We start from the raw sequence: 20,182 nt of genomic DNA on the forward strand, positions 1-20,182 counted from the left end.
TGTTAGACTCTGTACTAAATAACAGAGTCACACACCTCACCAAACAAGGCAGAAGAGCAGCATTTGGGTGAGAATGAAATAACCGTCTTCACCCAGACACAGAAAAAGAAATGCACTTTTCAAAATTATTGTAAATATCATATTACTCTAGAAAACCACCTTCATCAAATAATCATTTTATGCTTGTGGGACAAGAAATATTTATGAGAAAAATGGCTAAATTTTAAAATGTTTTTTCCTGAGTGAGTGCCATTCATTTTAGAAGATACATGGCAAATTAGTGTCATGGTGTGTAGAGACTGTCTAGTTCTTCATGGCCTTGGAAGACTTGTGGCTTCTTAGCAGTGAAAATTGAAAGTGTCTACAACACAGTGCTATTCAGAAATGACTCTCCCCATTTTCCTGACATGCTTGTTAACATGTGTATGGTGGAGTTGTCCTGCCTGTGTTCTTTGAAAACTCCTTCTTCCTCCTGAAAGTGGCAGATGAACAGAGGACTGCAGTGTAACTATGGGGGAATGGGCTTTTTCATACCCTCACTCTGCATTGGTATAGTGTCAGTCTGTCTCAGAACAGTCACTCAAAGTTAAGATTTAGTAATTGAGAGCAGAAACTATAATAATTTCCTTCTTCCTTGTTGTTTTCTTAGACTTATGTATTGATCATATGGATTGTTTGGGTTTTCTAATGCAAATTTTCTTTTGGTAGGGATGAAAATAAGTGTTTTTAACATATGAGGCCCTTGATCTTGAAACAGAAAAGTTTGGGTTCTTGGTTAATATTTATTAATTTTCATAATCAGATTTTATTGCTGGGAAATGTTCTAGAATGTTGTAATTCATCATGAGAACAATAACATATGTCAAGTTAGCGCAATGATTGGGTAAAAGTAGCAAAATCAGGTATATGAGATCACATCCTGTTCATTGTAACTGTCGCTGAGCAGCGCTTAAACAGACTGAGGGCCTTCTCTCTGAGTAGCATGGAGTGCACAAGAGGCTGGGAGGGGATACAGACCCCAGCTGACCAAAGGGACACCCTGCACCATATAATGCTGTGCTCAGCAATAAAACTTTGGGGGAAAAAAGGGAAGGCATAGGGAATGGTCAGAGCAATGGTGCCTGCCTTCCCACGTAATCATGACATGTGGTGGAACTTTGCCTTTCTGAAAGTGACTGAACACCTGCCTGCTGATGTGAAGTAGCCATGAAGTGATTTTGCTTTCTTTATTTGAATGGCTTTGCTTTACCTATTAAACTGCCTTTGTCTCAACTCACAAATTTTCTCATTTTTTTACCCTTCCTGTTCTTCCCTGCTTCCTGAAGCAGGGAACAGTGTGAATGGCTGTGTGTGGGGCTGTGCTGCCGGCTCAGATTAACCCACAAATGTGCTTTTTGGCACCCACTGTGGGGCCAGAGGGGTTGAAGATAATGAGAAATTTGATAGGAATGCAGGGATTTACAGCTGTTACAGCTGTTTGACCTATTTATTGGCAGGCTGCTGCTCTCACCAGAGGACTTGTTTGCTTTGCACTATATTAGAATGGAGTGACTGTGGTTGCCATATACTGTAGTGCTTATCATCTCTTTCCTGTGCCTAGGAACATTTTGATAACACCACTGGCCACGTGCCTGGGCTGACAGATGGCCTGGTCACTACTGCTGTAGCTGTACTGCTGTAGGCATGTTGTAACTATAGTCTGAACTCAGGTTCAGGTGAGCTCTGAATAGCACCAGGCTGGAGCAGGTAAACCCCAAAGTGTCTGGGGCTGTGGATATGTCCATAGTGGAGCAGTTAAACCCTTGAATAATAGAATCATAGAATAATTTAGGTTGGAAAAGTCTGCTAAGTCCACCATTAAATCAGGTTCCTAAGCACCACATGTACATGTCTTAAATACCTGCAAGGATGGTGACTCAGCCATGCCCCAGTTCTTGACAATACTTTTGAGGAAGAAATTTTTCCTAAGAGTAACCTGAGGCCTTTTCCTCTTGTCCTGTTACTTGGTACCTGGAAGAAGAGGCCCCCTGGCTACAGCCTCCTTTCAGTAGTTGCAGAGAGTGATAAATTTCCTCCTTAAGCCTTCTTTTCTCCAGGTTAAACACCTCCAGCTCCCTCAGCCATTTCTCCTAAGACTTGTGCTCCAGACCCTTCCCAGCTCCACTGCCCTTCTCTGGACATGCTCCAGCACCTCGATGCCTTTCTTACAGTGAGGGGCCTAGAACTGGATATGGCACTGGAGGTGTGGCCTCACCAGTGCTGAGTACAGGAGGATGATCCCCGCCCCAGTCCTGCTGGGCATTCTATTGCTGATCCCAGCCAGGATGCCATCAGCCTTCTTGGCTACCTGGGCACACACCGGCTCATGTCCAGCTGCTGTTGACCAACACCCTAAAGTCCTCTTCTGCAGAGCAGCTTTCCAGTCAAGGGAAAGTCTGCAGTCTGGGAGAAGTCCATACCAGTATGGTAAGAGGAGGAGTTAGCTAAGGAACCTTATAGCCTCCTTCAAGGGCCCCAGGTGCGGAAATTGAAGTGGAAACAATGTTTAAGTGTTGTAACTCATTGTTTCAGTTGCGTGCTGTATGGGAAGCACTGTAGCAGAAGCCACACGAGCAGAGGGCAAGCCTCACAACCTACAGGTTTTACCCAACATGGATAGGTTTTGGCAACCAGTAGCTCCTCACAACACACCTCCTGCCCTGAGAAATCACCACAAGAGATGGAACCTTGGTCATGGAAGAAGGGAACTCAATGGGCATTTAACAGGGGTAAAACATCTCGTAGAGTAAGAGAGTGATATCTGCAAATTAAAGGATGATGATGATGATGATGTGTGTGTGTGTGTGATTAATGGGGAGGTACTGTATAATGTTGGATTTACGCATAATACAAATTGTATAGAATAAGATTACAAATTTGGGTTGCAGTGGAGATAATTTTCTTCATACCAGCTTGTATAGATTCGCTCTTTGGAATTTTTTATACAAGTATAAACATTATAAATTTGATTATTATAAGTTGCAGCTCATGTGATGCTCAAATTTGGAATCAGATCAACATTTGAATAGCTACATATTCATCATGGTCCTAGTAGGCTTTGAAGGTACATTTTCTTAACAGCCAATCCTTCCAGTAACCACCAAGATGACAAAGAAATAGATTTTAAATTGTACTTAAACAAAACCTTTTTTTTAAAATTGAATTTTATTTGGCTGTATATATTTTGTTTTTAATTAGCACAGTTTTAAGTGCTGGAAAAAAACGGTATAAGAAGGGGAAAGAAGTTGAGACAAAGATGGATTGAAACTAACAGGGAGAAATCCTCTGATGCTAAATAAGGAAAGGGATCTGAATACATAGGCGTGACACAGAACACGAAATAAGAAACCCTCTCCTTTCATACTGGTTTCGTATATTTAACACTTTCTTTGAGGATAAATTCTCTGGATGACAAGCTTTTAACCAAATAGTTGAGTACTTGAGTATTTTAGCATTTTATTGCTTAGCAACACTTAGTTCTAATCTTCACTTAAGTGTTTGCCTAATGCCGTTCTTATCTTGAACAGTCAGGTTCCCTAAACACAGATAAGTGTTTTTCAGCCTTTGACCTTTCAGAGTAGTTTTCCTGCTTGCTTTGGCTTCCTGCAAGCCTATCTCGGATGCAAGAGCTGAGATCTCATAAAAAGACCTATGAACAAAGTACTAGAACTCTTGAAGAAGGAGTAGCCTCTCACTTGCAGCTAACACAGCTGGAGGGGTGAGGAGAGCAGGAGACGCAGACGAGTGGCAGAGCTCGACAAAATGGAACTTGAGGATCACAGAGGATATTCAGAGGAGATGTCTTTAAAAACAGAAGAGTATGTGAAGAAAAAAACCGTCTTGAAATACAAAGTCATCTGTGCTGTAAGTAGGTGCTGCTCTTCAGGGCTGCCACTTTAACCATTCTCAAATCTGCAGGATTTTTGGAAGTTTCACTGTATCAGTATAATCATTTGGAGTAGCTTAGTAATTGGTAGTTAAAATTTTACTGCCTGAGTGTGTCACTGAAACTGCACTAGCTTCACTGGCACATTTCTAAAGTTCTTCTAGTACCTATGAAGCAATTTTTTTTACTGGCAGTTTTTGTTTTACTTCATTAACCTGACAGTTCTTTTGCAGAGTGAAGACTTTGCTTTGATACATTGTTTTAGATATTGTCTCAAAACAGATGTGTTTGTGGCCAAAGCAACCACACTTTCTTTTTGCTTACTTTTGTATCTTTATGTTTGTCATTAACAAAACAGAACCTGTAGTCAAGTCATTGGCAAAAAACCCTCAGGAAGCAAGGCATGGGAAAAGCCTAATGAATTGTTTTGTACAGTATTGTCAGTCCCACATTCAAATATCGTGTCAACTCTTCACGTCTTCCCTGAGGCTTTAAGAGCTATGCATCTGCCTTGTAAACAATAACGTATAGAATTTCTGTTAAGTTTTTGAAATATTTTCATGTATCTTCTGTTTGTGATCACAATAGAAACAAGGATTAAATATGTATATATGTTTGCACAAGCTCTAGCATTTGTAAATTGAAATTTAGAGAAAACTACAAATACTGATTTTAGAAAAACTTGCAACTTAATTTTGAAAACAGCCCTATAAAAAAGAGAGTCAAGCTACTATGCTTTTCAGCTCTGTGTCATCAGAACAATTTCACATAGTACTATGTGAAATTTAAGGCTGCATTGTGCAAGGATTGCATAAAATATGAGGAAAATACTGGAAACTGTGAAAAAAAGAAGATGAAATATCAGACATATTTTTCCTAAAGTCATCAGTTAAAAATGAGTCATGAGAAAGAATGTGAGAAAACTGGATAACTATAAAGGAAAGTAAATTATACCTTCAAGAGGTACTTGGAAAAGTAAAGTGAGAAATTTAAGTATCCTAAAAAAAATTCATTCTTTCAGATGTGCTAGTTTTCAAATGCTGGCTTATGCAAAACTCACAATCTACATATTGGAGGTGTAAAATGTTAATATTCCACACAATTTATGTTTTTGCTAAATCTAATGCATGAAATACTTTCTTGGCAACTTCCTGAAATTTTAGGCAGAGGAGTCTCCAGCAAACAGAGCATATGCCCTAGGAACAACTTTTCTAAAAATAAGTAGTTGTAATTCTGAATTTGGTCATAGAAGTTAGCTGTGGAAAGCCTGAGGATTTGAATAGGTGCTCCCAAAGTTATTTCACTTTAGGAACGAATGTCGCAAAATCAAAGGTGTTTATGTAAATGTTATAATCAATGCATCATCTTATCTGTATACCCAATAGGAATTTTTGTGTTTTACTTCAGCTGTCTTATTACTTGAAGAAGTGGAAATGTTTGTTGCTGTAGTAGCTGTATTTTAATTTGTACTTCAATTTAGTAGGATCTATTTATTTCAATTACAAATGTGAGTTTTAGTCAAATGAAGGGTAAACCCACTGTGTCTTTGAGGTGAAAGGTACATGTCCTGGTGATTAGGCTTATCTGTGCTCAGTGAAACACTTGGCAGCGTTAGCCTCCCTGCCCAGAAAGAGTGCCTGCTGGTCTAGCCCAAAGAACACCCTAACACCCTTATTCTCATAGCCTGCTGACTGCTTGTAGGATTAAACTGCTGCCTTCACACCTGAGGTCTCTCTTCAGGGGACTTCAGCATTTCGGCTAGTTTGGGTAATCTTTCCACACATCCTTACTCCATCTGTCTCCCTCATCCAGTTCTCTCACCAGTCCCATTTCCACTCCTTTTGAGGTACATCTCTGCAAAAACTTGTGAGTAAGTAGCAGGAAGAAGGTAAAGCTGAGAAGGAGAAAGTATGAAGGAAGTAACTATGGCATTGCTAGTGTTTGGTGCTGCCAGAGAAATGAATCAGTTGTACACCCACACCTGAGAAGTGAGCAGCCCTCCCTGCTGCCACACTTTGGCCCAGCACCTGCAAGGCAGGACAGGCAGCAGCAAAGATAAGGGATGCATGGGCAGTTGTTCTCAATTCCCTAAAATTGCTGTAGTCTCAGATAAGAGGCTCCATTACAATTGTACCGAGCTTGAGAGTAATCCTCTCTCATTTCTACTTTATTTTTAACCTTAGTACTTCCAGGAATCAGCAGTTTGATTCCTGGAAATGGCAGAAGACAAAAGTTCTGAGGCTAAAATGGGACATAAACTGGGCTGTTTCATGGTGATTTTTTCTGTGATATGCATTTTCTTTCCCATGATTATCTTAGCGAAGAGGTAAGTGCACATATCACAAAATACTCTGAGAAGGTTGCCACTTTTCTCTGCACCTTTCAGCCAGCATGAATTGCCATTTGTCTTTGGTCTATTGAGCTTTGTGTCTATTGATGAATAGAGGCTTTCTCAGCTCTCCCCCAGTCTCCCAAAAGTTATGCTGCTTTCTGTTATGGAGTTTCCTTGGGCTGTTGGTCTCCTTCCAATTTCCTCTAACCTTACGAACAAGGTGACTTTTTATAAGAAACTGGCACGTGGGTGAAAATTTTACACTTTCAGCCTCAATCCAGTTAAATTTCTTAAGAAATCCTTGTGATCATATCAGGTAAATACAGAAGATAAATAGAAGTGATTGCCTCTATTTGTACAGGCAAAGCCCATGCAAAACAGATAAATACACTGATTACTTCCTAATTTCTTTTCTCCAGCAAAGTTTTCCTCAATTACAACATCACAACTGGACACAGGTTAAAAGTGCAGCATTAGGACCTCAGATTCTAAGGTTATAACTGTTGTTCCTCTCCTATCTTCAGGCTCTATTTTTTGATGAAGAACTTCAGAGAAATTATTAGTTCTTAAATGATGCATTCATAGAAATATTAGTAAGAGTTAATTTCTAATAAACAAAACAATTTATCACAGTTGTGAACGTTGGTTTCCCTGTGTCTGTGTGACAGGTTCTGCTGTGTGCGTTGGTGGTTGTATCCCTGGGACTAGGTTTGGGACTAGGACTCAAACATGGAAAGCAGGAGCAAGGTATGTTTATGATACTTTCAGCATAATTACCAACGATTGGGATCTGGCAAAGGCTTTCAGCAAAGGCTCTTTTGTATAGTGTAATGTAAATGATCTGTGAAAAGTCACCCTCTGTGAAAATAAAGTTCTTGCAAAGTTCTTTCGAGTTCCATTGTATAAAAACTGAACACTCACAATCTATACTTGAAAAACCTATCCTAAACCACCAAGTGCCTTGCTGAATATTTCCAAATGTGTGAAGCCTAGTTCATGGCACATTGGAAGCTGTATTAAGTTATCACTTCCAGAAAATTTGGGATATGTTATCCTATTATATAAAATTATATATGTAATTATTGCAATTATCCTATTATATATAATTATTACTTAAATAATATTTCATGAAAGAAATATCATAGGATATTTCAGTATATTTGTCATAGTTCAGGAGGCTGATGCTAAAACAGATTATGAATATTCTTTGAGAACTTGAGTTTCTGTAAAGCTACAGTAAAAGGGGAGTAGTGGCTTGATTCAGTGGAGTAGTTAGGAAAAAAAAGTAATGTTTGATGTCAGGGGGTCAGTCTAGGTGAGAACAAACAAATGGAGCACACTGTAAATTAAATAAAACACTTCCTTTAGAATCAAAACAATAGTAATCCCTTCCGGAGGAGTTCAAGGAAGCACATTCTCATTGCACATTTCTCATTGCTAATTTCTCATTGCTAATCAAAACATATTGTACTTGTTTTCCTAGTAGCTCATCAAGTCTTAGACCCTTCTGAACACTTTCAATAGCATGGGCCCTAGCAAATAAGATGAAATGGAACCATAATTGGGTTTTGATAATTTGAAAATTATTTTAGCTCTGCATTGGCTCTACAAAGTGGAGTACAGAGAATGTGGATGCAAGGCTTGTCCATGTGGAGGCTGGTGTGGAACTGTGAATGATCTTTGGAGATTTGGGGTTTTCTTCAGGTGTCCTCAGGAGACCCTGAGCTGTCCTTTCACCCTGCTCAGAGGTGTCAGAGCTGTGCTGTGGAATACTTGTCTCAACTTTCAATGCCAGGCCCATATTCTCGACCCTTTTCTTTGTTTCAATTAGAAGAGCCCAACCTACAGATTTTTAAGGAACATGATAATGATAAAGTAGCCGAGATATTGTCAGAGTCCTGAGTGCTCCAATAAGCTTTATGGATTGTCAGAGTCCTGAGTGCTCCAATAAGCTTTTTGAATGTCTCCAGGAAAGGAGATTCCCCTGGGCTGTCCCCACCATGCTCAGTGTCCCACTGCCCCTGTCCAAGCACTGTCCCAGCAGGAATGGCTCCAGCTTGCCATAACCTTGCCCTGCTCAGCCATGAGTCCTGCTGATCCAGGCCCATCCATGGGCCAGCAGCCTGAGCCAATCGACCTGTCCCTGTTGTCATGGAAGTGTCCAGTGCCTGGTGTGGGGCTGCCCTTGTGCTGCCTCACCTGCCCTGCTCCAGGCTGGAGTGGTGGGATGGCTCCTGATTGCTGCCCCAGGGGAGCCCCCATGTCTCTGGCACCCTGCCCTGAGGGAGCTTCTGTCCCATGCAGGTCTATTACAGAACATCCAAAGTGGGAATCAGTCCTCCTCTTTTATTTCAGACCTGGAAATGAGCAGGGGAGATGCCACTCTCCCCTTCCTCATGCTGGCAGAGTGGTGTGGGAATCCATAAAATCAGAGGGTTTTGGGAAAGCTGCAAAAGACAGGCCTCAGAGACAGCATAACTGTGATTAGAGCTAAGCAGTAGCCATGAGATAAGTCAGTAGAAAAATCATGTAAAAAGTAGAAAAGTAAGGACAAATAGAACAATGGTCTGTGTATTAACACTTGTCTAGAATAGCTCCCTAAGATGCACAAAAGTATAACTAGGGAGATATTAGGAAGTTTTAAGCTTAATAATGGAGCTCTGTGCATTATGTTTTAAGGCTTATGAGCAGGTATGGTATTTGAAATAAGTAAGCATTGTTTTAACCGAAGGTACATGTGCTTATAGCGGTTAGATAGAACTACCGCCAATATGCTTTTACTTTGTGTGATTATTAAAAAGCTTTTAAAGTAAGTTGTACATTAAGTTCTTTGTCTCCTGCCTGAGATGTGAGCTGACAACATCTTCTTCCCATTGTCGTAACCATGTAATGAGAATGATGCTAGGAAATAGAACAGCTCAAGGCACGTTCCTGGCAGTCCCATCCCATTTGTGATTTGCACATAGCCCCCAGACAATGATAAGTGGAACAACCTGGCATTGCTCCTGTGCCAGTGGTCCTGCAGAGACTTGTCGCAGAAACAGCCCTGCCCCAGGCTTTGGGCCAGCATGGTGCCAACAGCTGCCAGAGCTTCAGCTCCCAGAGGGATTCCTACAGCCTTGCTTCCACCCTGTTGGCCCGTGTGCTGATGACCATGTTGGAAAATGGCTAGGGAATCAGATTTGGGAAATTATTCAGCACATCTCTCCCTGCAGCCCATATCCATGATCTGTTTAACTGACCTGCATGGGATAGGGTTATCTGAGCACTCAGCCTTGTTGCCTTCTCCCTCCAGCCAGCTGCAGACACAAGTGCAGTGAGCCACACAGGAAAGATGTGCCCGGCTGCCAGTGCGACAGCGGCTGCAAGGAGCGTCAGGACTGCTGCTGGGACTATGAGGACACCTGTGTGGAGCCAAGTAAGTTCCCCTCCAGGCAGTGCTCTCTGGTGTCCATTTGATTTTGAATTTTTTTCTTCATGTGACTGGAATAGAAAATGGGTAACTGTCATGTTTATGCAGATACACAGAGGTCATGTCACATTTCCTAGGGAGGGAAATGTGACAAAAATCACAAAATCACAGAATAGTTAAGGTTGCAATGGACCACTGGAGGCAATCTAGTTGAACCTCCCTGCTCAAGCAAGATCCTAGAACACACTCCTAAGGCTTGTGTCCAGGTGGCTTTTGAATATCTCCCGGAAAGAAGATTCCACAACCCCTCTGAGTAACCTTTCCAGTGCTCTGTCCCCCTCATAGTAAAGTTATTCTTCCTGTTCAGGTGGATGTGGGAGAGTCAAGCTGCCTCTGTAATCAGGTGGCTAGAGAGCTGTAGCTTGGTGACCTGGCAGGACACAAAATCTCCCTGCATCTTTCTCAAATCAGACCCTTGTATTTTTGCCCCTTATGAATAACCAGAGCGTTTGCCATGCATATTTCATGGCACATATAAAGCTGAAGATGAGCAGGAGCAGAAATAATGGGTTATCTTTAAACAGGGCCCTTGAAGCAGCCCTGTTGTGCCAGTACCTCTTGCACATTTGTAAATAAGGGGGTGTTTCACAGTCAGTTGTGCTCTCCAGCCTCATGCAGACCTTGGTGGGTGCCTGGGACTGGAGGAGTCCACTTGTCTTCCAGGGGAATAGCCTGGTTCTGGATTGAGGCCAGGCTCCTCTCCAGTTACTGTTCTGCTTTCCCAGCAGCTGCTCAGGTATTTCTTCATCCTTATTGCTTTTTCTGCCCTCTTCAGCCCTCATTTCTCTTTTTTTTTTTTTTTCTCTCTGCTGTAACTCATGTGCAAGAGCATGAAAAAGATCAGTTTTCTTCTCTTTCTCCTCTGTAAATGAAATGGGGAGTGGTGTTTTTTTTTGTTTTGTTTTGTTTGGTTTGGTTTTTTCCCTAGATCTTTTTGGAAAGATGGAAGGCTTTGAGGAAGATGACTTTGGGGATACCTTTGTAAAATAAATTATTTTATGACTCTGTGTTATTGTTCAATGACCAAAGAAATTGACTTTTTGCATTGAATGAAATTTTGAGTTTTCTTTCCAGAGCAAACTTCTAAAGCAACTCAAACAGTATACATAAATAGCAATTTGTTTTCCTTTACCTGTTTGAAGGATTTCCATGCAAAGAAGTTCACATGAGGTGAACTGAATCATAGTTTTTTTTCCTTCCAATTTTAAGCCCGATCTTGGACGTGCACTAACTTCCGTTGCGGTGAGACAAGAATACCTGGAAGTTATTGTTCTTGTTCGGATGACTGCTTGCAGAAAAAAGACTGCTGTGTAAATTACTACAGCATTTGCAAAGGTAAATCAAAATCAAAAAGTTTTATATATAAATTTTTGTATGAAATAGATGGGCAAACATTGAAAATATAAAGGTAGATGAATTTGTTTCTCAAGACCAGAGTCTGACTCGCATTTTGAAAAATTAATATTTTGAGATGAAGCTTTTGGTATTTTTCACTGTGAAAAATGCTGTTTCTGAAGAACACTGTGAATTACGTCATTCATGAGATAGACAGAATGATTTGGATATTGCAGAAGTATACCATGTGGGGGCTTTGGATTGTTTCCTTTTATTCTTTTTTTTTTTCATCCTTTTTTCCCTCCAAAGTAGATGGAGACAATCTGAAGTATATATTGTAGTAGTCATCTCTAATTTAAAATTTCCCATCCTTTTTATTACAAATCTGGTTTTAGATTGGATTTCTTATTTTTTACTTATTTTTGAATATCTTTGTTCATGGATAATTGTTTCATACTGGCTCCAGCTAAACACATAAAGAATAGTGCAGGTATAATTCAGTTACAGGAATGACACTTGAGGTGACATGGTGTCTGTTACCAGAATTCCTTTGCATTGTGGAAGGGGATAAATCTAAGGCAATTCCTGCAAAATTATACTTGTTAACTAAATGTAGATTAAAGCTAAAAAAAGTTAAACCACAACATACAGAAAGAAAAGAAGTACTAAAGGGAGCCCTGGGCTTGTCTCTAAGTGTGTCAGTGGTACACAGAAAAGGAAAAAGGAATAAGTAGCCCAGTGTGGACAGGATAGAGTTTGAATATTTTTAATTTAAAACTCAATAAAAGGCTAAGCTTTCATAGTGTTTTCTTCTTCATTTGTTTCTTTGCTTTTCTGTGTAGCATATGTTCTTTGTTTTTGACTTACAGTTGTGAGCACTAGTCCTTTCAGGGTTTGAGGGCTTGATAGGTTGCACCAAATTGTTTCTAAAGTAAAGGTGTCTTTAGATCTAGATTTCTGTTGAAGCAGAAAATGTTACAGGAAGAACTTTAAAAAGATCATCCAGGCAGCTGCTTTTTTTGGTGGTGGTGGTGGGGTTCAGTGCTAACTCAGTATTTTTTCTTTCCTTTTAGGTGAAACATCTTGGGTAGAAGAGCCATGTGAGTCAGTTGAAACTCCTCAGTGTCCAGACGGGTAGGATAAAGGAATTTGTCTTCTTAGCAAATAAAATCTTTGCAATGGTCAGAAATACTCCAGTATTCTGAAACAGGTTTTTGTATTTATGGAGAGTAAAGTCCCTGCCCTGAGGAATATTCTGTAGAAATGGTTTGTGACTAGGAAAGTTTGTTCTTTTTAAAACCTTTGTCATTCATTGATCATTTACAGTTTAGGGCAGAGTACAGAAGTTCAAATTCAGATTGAAATTCAGCAAAGACCTGGAAAAATTGTTAGAGTTATCTCAAGGTTCATTTATCACAAATTGTTCATAGTCCATTTTATGTTACCATGTTGTATCTTTGAAAACTCAGATAAGTCACCTTATGCAGTCTGTAATAACAGATAGATAGAATCTGTGATTGCAATTCTTTAGGCAACAGAGTTTTTCAGGGGATTTTTGCTCCAATTATTTGCAGGAAAAAAAGGTAGCTATGGAGATAAGACAGCTATGAAGTAGCTGTATATATACAAATGCTGAAAAAATATTGCTATTTGTGCAGGATTTCAGGATAGTGGGTAGAGGCTAGACAGAAACAACATTTAAAAGTTGTCCTTGAAGAAAGATTAATTAATTTCTGGCTCAGTTATGGTATTTGTGACATTATCCATTATTTTATTTGATTTTACTATCAACTTAGTTTAATTATAACAGTAAGACCATTAGCATTGTGACTTCTTTGCAGCTCCTGCACCTCTCAAAATAGGTATCAAAGTACACTTTTTAGGTTAACAAATAACTTATTGAGTTAACAGAGTTTTGTAGGCTACAGCTTGGAAAGTAGTGGAGAGGAGCTTCTTTAAGTGGAATACACCACATTGCTGAATAAAGATCCATTTAATTTCAGTTTCAAATCAGTGAGCTGTTCTATGCAGACTATTTTTGTACAAACTATGGATGCTAGTGTGCTTCTGTGTTTTGGAAAGACCACTGTTAATAAGGACAAACTGTGATAGTGATTGCAATATGTAACTTTTTAAAAGTATTATGACTGAAATGATTACTTGCATTTTATTCCTCCTCTGGTTTCTTACCAGAAGGATTATTATTTGCTGTCAATATTGAACATTTCTTTATCTCACACTGTGTTATTCATTCTGGGATGCAGATGAATACACTAGATCCTGCTTATAAAAGCTGAATTTATATTGTTAGAAATCTTAATAAGTCACCAACTCTCTGAACTTCTTTATGATGATAAATTTATATTTTCTTGTAGATTTACTCTCCCACCACTTATCCTTTTTTCAATGGATGGGTTTAGAGCAGAATATTTGGACACTTGGAGTTCTTTGCTGCCAAATATGGAAAAACTCAGTAAGTTACCAAGGGTCCTTTGACTGTTTTCTTTCAAAGTCTGCATGCAACCTCTCTGGTCCCTTTTGCTACTGTCAATGCATATTAGGTTGCTCAGCAGTGAAAAAATCATAAACCAGGCCTTTCTCATCAGTTGTATCTTTTCATTATTATATATATTCTTCATTGCTTCTTGTATTTGCACAGCAAACATGACTTTTTATTTTTTAACAAGGCCTCTAATATTGGTCAGCAGCTTTTATTAAATACACGCTTTGAAATTTACTTTAAAATACTTTTTAAAACTGAGAAAAAGTTCCAGATAAGCATTTCCTGCGCCCTCAGTACTGCATTAAAAAGTAGCTGAATTGCTGATAAGGAGTGGAACATTGAAGTATAATGCATTGAGTTATGGGGATTTTTTTTTCAAGTCAGATATTTTAAGTATGTTCACATTATTGTGGTAAGGCTCAAGTAACTATTTTCCAGCATTTCTGAATTTTGTGAAGAAGAGTAAGTTGAAGTTCTTTAGCTTGTGCTTTGAAGCGCCCTAAAAAGAGAGACCATTAGTGCATATTTGGTTAAAATTCCTGAATATTTCAGAACTCAGATCTCCAGACACCTGGGCAAAAGGTCTCTATATTTAGTAATTTCTTCTCAGCAGCAATAGTCTAAGTTGACAGTATTTGTATCAGTCCTGAGTATGCTATATTATGTTTCTATTGTGCTCCTTTGAAAATTTCACTTGCATATTATGAAGTACTACATTTTATGGAATAGTTAACAATCTTGTTTGAGAATAATGAGAGTATCCAGAAACCTGAGTTTGAACTAAGGTGCCAACCTGACTTTTCTGGCTAATTGTTTATTCTGTGACATCATTCTGACTGGAAGGAACTTGAATCAGTCATGAGTGCTGAAGTCAGTATTCAGTTCCAGTCTTTTGAAACAAGGTGAAAAGGGAATGCCAAACTGGCAAAAGGAGCGAATACCATTCTATGTCTGTGTTCCTAAGAAATCCTTTGAAACAAGAACCTATCTAATTCAGCATTGCACATATTTGTGGTCAACTTGAGCAATTTTTTATGCACACTCATGCTTATATTTCTCAGAAATCTACAGGAAAGAGTAATTTCTTTCTTTACAAAAGAAAAAATGAAATGTTGATTGGTAGCATAAAATCTTTACTCTCTATTAACTCCTTTAACCTAGAACTTTCAGTAACGGTAATCAAGCTTATAGAATGTGTACACAATTAATATAGATCCTTTATTGTTCAAGAGAAATCCATAGAAAATTTTGCTGATTTTCTTATATCTTTCAATTATTCAATTATTCAGCCATTCTTCAAACACTCTTTATTAAGCCCTTTTTTTTTTTTCTGTATCACACTGGAATGGTTTTGTTGAAAAAAATCACTTTTTCATTGTTTTGGTTGCTTAGTTAAAATCAGCTTCTGTTCTTTGGCAGAAATGCTCTACATCAATAAAAAAATGTGTGTTTTAGCATGAATGAAATAATCATCTGGTTACAGCTTAATATAGAACTTTGTATTTTCTTTGTGAGTTAGATGTAAAAACATAATTAAGACATCTTCCAGTCTTCATGTATTTGTTTTGTGGGTAAATAAATTGAATCTTAGAGTGGATTTAGAGATTACAGATGTTTTTGTGCTAAGAACCTTTGATTGATGAAAAAATAATGCAATGTTCGGAGATACAGGTAGGACACCTGGGGTGGGATTCTCTCCAGGGCAGAACATTTGCATTTAGACATATTCTTAGAGATGTCTGCATGTGAGATGACTATATGCTCACTGAAGTCAGTGTGTTTATGTTTAATATAGTCTGCACAGCACAGTGCAAGAGCCTAGAGGACATGTTAGATCAATCAACAGACAGAGGGTGCCACGGGACAAGTTGCTGCTGCCCTAATCTGTGTTTTTGGTATACTTCAGAGTGCCATGGCCTTCAGAGCTGTGTCAGGAGAACGCAGATCTCAAAGGGATTTGCATCAAAACTGTCAACTTTCATGCAGATGTCTTGGACATCAGAGGGTTTCCCAATCTGTTTCCAGTGCTTCAGCAAACGAGCCCTTCCCTGCTTGTCACCAATCAGCTCGCAGGGTATCTTGTTTGGTCTGATATCAGGCTTCAGTCTCATTGCATAATGTGTATAGCTAGGCCATTTTAGATCTCAGAAGTATCTGAGAAATTTATTTGGATTGGCAGACCAATCCAAATAAATGGAAGATGGAGGAGGAGCATCTGAAGGCCAGAAAGGATCATTAAAGATTTCTCAAAGGACCACAGGCCTCTAGGATTTAGGCAGCTGAACTGGGCGTCCAGGTCCACTGACTGCAATGGGAAGGTAGGCTTAGCTCACAAGAAGACACCAGGATAGTATGAGTCTTGTTTTGGAGTGATATTTCTCCATCTAAAACTGCAGCAACTGATAGTGGTGATTTTTGTTTGTTTTTAAGACTGTTAGTTTTCAATTTAAAAAAATATAAGAAAATGTATATTAATACCCTGATCTGTTGCAGAAACATGTGGCACACATTCAAAATACATGAGAGCTGTTTACCCAACAAAAACCTTTCCAAACCACTATACTATTGTCACAGTAAGTGAGAATTTTTGATTTTCCTTTTCATTATCTTGATTACACAGAAAGGATTTTGTGGTGCCTGTATTTTTGTGGGACATGGGGACTCATGCTAAGATATCAGAGAGAGTTAGAGATGCTGAGATGGTACATACAGGCATGATCTGTGTGGCTCTACATCTTGCCCTGGCCTGCGGGCTGCTTATTCCTGATCCTTGTCAGTTTAATTGGATATGGGTGCGCATGGGTGAGGACGCAGCCTTTTGATGATAGCGTTTGTTAGGGTGGGTTTGGCAGCTGACATGCAGCCACATGACACACAGGGTTCTTAATCTATAGCACATCTGGTTTTGCTTGGGCTGGGAAGGAAATACGGAAAAGGGAATTTGATGGGCAGTCTGAATTCACTGGCAGGAAGACGATCTGTGTGAATTAGGAAAGCGTTCTGCTTCTAAGAGAAAAAATTTCTTTAGAAATTGCAGCACTCTAGCAGTGTGCATTGAAACATAGTTTAGGGTCCATTTGATTTCAGGACTAAGCATTTTATTTTGTGTATTCTTGTTTTACAGGGATTGTATCCAGAATCTCATGGTATCATTGACAACAACATGTATGATGTAGACTTGAATGCACATTTCTCACTTTCAGGGGAGGAAAAATTCAAACCTGCATGGTGGAAAGGGCAACCAGTAGGTTTTTTGTCATACAGTATTTATGTCCAGAGTGGTTTGTGTCATATCATAAAACAAAACAAAAGGGGAATAAAATTAAAAACTATGCAATATGTTTGCAGAAAGTACTAGATAACCTGTAGGCTTCATATTATAGGCTGCCTACAAACTAATTTGCTTGTTATGAAAAGTAAAAGGACTCTTAAAATATTAATTCTGAGACTTAAAACTTTCACTCAATGTGGCAGTTAGTAAAAAAAAACCTGAAATATTTTATCTAGTACTGGAATGGTCTTCTTGCCACAAGCAGCCACAGTAAATTTTCAGTGTGATTTGATTTTGGAGTTGGTTTTTTTTTTGCTGTCTCTTGATGACTTGCTACAAAATGAAATTGGTTTCTAAATTACATATATTTACACATATCTTTTTGCAAATGTCCAGGCATTTAAAAACAAGGAAGAGAGTAGCAAAGAGCTTAATTTCGGAAAAAAATGTCAATTATATATGACATATGACACATTTCATAACAACCCTGAATTGTACCTGTGGTTATGATTAATATTATTAATTTCCTAGTAATATCAAATTCTAGTAATAATGTTGAAAAATACCCTAAATATATGCAATATGTAGTATACTTACTTAATATGCCTTTGTATATGTGTGTCTGTGTCTATGTGTCTGTGTAGTAATGTTTATAATATACCCAAGTATCCAGATTCTGGTGCTGTTTCTTTTTCTGAAGGATTCTGTCAGGTTTGTAAAACAACCAGAGCTGCACTTTTTAGGATTAATATAATTATGCTCTCTTATAATAAAGTCATACAATTAGTATCTATATCTGAAATAGATACAAAACAAAATGAAACTAGTATAACAGAATATTTTATTTGGAATGGACTAACGGTTATCATCTAGCCCAGCTGCCTGACCAGCTCTGGGCTGCCCAAACATTTGATCACATTTTTAAGGGTGTTGTCCAAATGCCTCATAAACACTGACAGACATAGGGCAGCAACAACCTCTTTAGGAAGCCTGTTCCTGTGTTGTATGTGTCATAAAATGTTTCCTAATGACAAATCTGAATATCCCTAAGGCAGCTTCTTCCATCTTCATGATCCTGGGGTTTGCCACAGGAAAAGGGATCGCTGCCCTTTGGCATTTATGGAAACACCTATGTGATTTTCTATGCTGAGACTATCCAGGAAATTACAACATCATGGTTTCCATGCGACTAGTTTTTCTTCAGAATGTGCATGTAGGAAACAAAACTTCATATCAGATATGGTCATTAGGTAACTGAAAGAAGAAGGAAAAATGCATGCTTGCAGCACATATTTCTACTTTTGTGATCTGAAGTCCTCCAGTGATGACAAAAAAATCATTTGTTTGTTTCTTTACCCAAAGGTCTGGCTGACAGCAATGTCCCAAAATTTGAAAGCAGGCACCTTCTTTTGGCCAGGCTCTGATGTTCCAATTGGGGGAAAATACCCCACCCTGTACAACAAATACAACGGGTAAGATCTGGTACAGCTTGTACTAAATTCCTGCAGATTACTCCAAAAATCCAAACTGCTATTTGACAGTCGAAAGAAATGAAATACAAGATTTTTAAACAAGTCTGACAGATAAGTGCCATGTCACATTATCCTGGTTATGCCATGGAATTACCAAAAATACTTGAAAATTTCAAAGCCATTCAGGGGATTCACAATGAGAAAGTCAAAGGGTACTGTATATTCTGCTCTCCTAGACAGTTTAGAAGTCTTAGCCAAATGCAAAACACTAGGAGAGCATCCTGGAAATGATTAGTAGCCACTGCTAAGCTGCACCAATGACTGCGATATTTCCATGTGTAAAATCAACATATATTATATAGCACTCTAAAAATACTTGCACTTGAGAATAAGCTTACAGATAACCTATACCTTAAGACAACAAACACAAACTAGGAAGCCAAGGCAAAAGGCTATGGGGGACAGAAATTATTGGAGAGAGACTGCTGGATAGGGAAGCGACTGAAAGAAGAGGGGCTCTGAATTTCCTCTGGTCTTGCTTGCATGTTTGATATTGTGCACATACCTGTTGAATCATAGTTCTTGTATGTTTTTTTTCTAGTTCATTCAAAGGTTGCACATGTGAAGTACCAATTGCCTTCATTGTTTTTTGTGGCATTATTTTTGTTGGGGTTTTTTTGTCATTTGTGTTTTGTGCAGTTTGTTTGTTTTGCTATGGAAGGCATTGGCATTAGTAAATTATTTTGATGATTGTGATGATTGCAGTATGCTTCCCATGATTCTTTAGAAAGATAATCTAAAGCAAGCATAGAGCCATAAGTCTCTGTAGATAACAGAATTTGCAGTGATGTGTAGGCTTGGTACTCAGAAAACATCTAAGTACTGTGAGTAACTAACATACAGCTTGTGCATGACTTTGAGGGAAAGCAGAGATATTTAATGGGTGAATTCTCTTATAGGAAACAAAGCATGATCTCACAAAGGACTGGATGGCATTATTACTTACTTTTAAAATATGAAAGTCCAAGGCTTATACTTGCTGGAAAGAATAAAAATTATTCTACCTTGTATTTCAGGTTTATTTCCTCAATTTAAAATATCTTTTTTTGCATGTATTTTTAAATATATGAGTAGTCCCACCAACACAGGCTTGTGTTTGCAAAATCAGGGTCTGTCTAATTTACCACTTATAGTGACTTATATTCAATTAAAAATGAGAGTAATAAAATTAATTGCTATACCTTGTTAAAATGCATCATTCTTTGTTCCAGATCTGTGACTTTGATATATGACTAGAGTATGGACACTGTATCTGGGAAATAAAGTGCTAGTCAGAAAGTTCTGTTAACATCATATCTTTTTTATATATTTTTTTTCATTTCAGTTCTGTTCCATATGAAGAGAGAATTTCAGGAATACTCAAGTGGCTTGATAATGCCCAGTCTGAGAGGTAACACCTTGTAATATCTACCTGCTTTGTTAGACTATAGCTTAGAAAGGTGTTAATGCTTAGCAATTGAAATTTATGTTGGTGTTTGTGAAACATGGAATCTTCCTCACCATTTTAAATGATTATTTGCTGAACTTAAACCTGTTCTGTATCTTATCGTAGCTATGATAAGACTGTAGATACAAAAGATTAAAAAGTGAACATATATCTGAACAGGATGTACTGTTGTATGAGTTTTATTTGATTGTTCTGTCTTTTTTCTTGGTGCATGTCCTGTAGGAAACATTGATTCAGTTTCTAGTTTAAGTGTGTGGATGAAAGATTTTATGTGAAGGCTAATGCCCAAGAAAGGTTAAATACATGAAAGTAATTGCAGTAAGTAATTCAGGATGAAAAGTAAATGTCAGTGCGGATCGCGGTGT

At 38.4% G+C, this 20,182-nt stretch overlaps 1 protein-coding gene across 1 annotated transcript in view; it reads left to right on the forward strand.

Moving 5' to 3' along the window:
* Window positions 1–3,837: 3,837 nt before the first annotated feature.
* ENPP3 (ectonucleotide pyrophosphatase/phosphodiesterase 3) overlaps window positions 3,838–20,182 on the forward strand; it is a 35,563-nt gene continuing 19,218 nt past the window's right edge. The window contains exons 1-10 of the mRNA XM_064708088.1: window positions 3,838–3,903; window positions 6,926–7,004; window positions 9,553–9,675; window positions 10,939–11,064; window positions 12,138–12,198; window positions 13,440–13,537; window positions 16,061–16,140; window positions 16,692–16,811; window positions 18,201–18,310; window positions 19,695–19,760. Of these exons, the coding sequence (XP_064564158.1) occupies window positions 3,838–3,903; window positions 6,926–7,004; window positions 9,553–9,675; window positions 10,939–11,064; window positions 12,138–12,198; window positions 13,440–13,537; window positions 16,061–16,140; window positions 16,692–16,811; window positions 18,201–18,310; window positions 19,695–19,760 (929 nt within the window). The remainder of the gene's footprint in view (window positions 3,904–6,925; window positions 7,005–9,552; window positions 9,676–10,938; window positions 11,065–12,137; window positions 12,199–13,439; window positions 13,538–16,060; window positions 16,141–16,691; window positions 16,812–18,200; window positions 18,311–19,694; window positions 19,761–20,182) is intronic.

This window comes from Zonotrichia leucophrys, chromosome 3 (assembly GCF_028769735.1).
Source record: "Zonotrichia leucophrys gambelii isolate GWCS_2022_RI chromosome 3, RI_Zleu_2.0, whole genome shotgun sequence".
NCBI classification, from domain to species: domain Eukaryota; kingdom Metazoa; phylum Chordata; class Aves; order Passeriformes; family Passerellidae; genus Zonotrichia; species Zonotrichia leucophrys.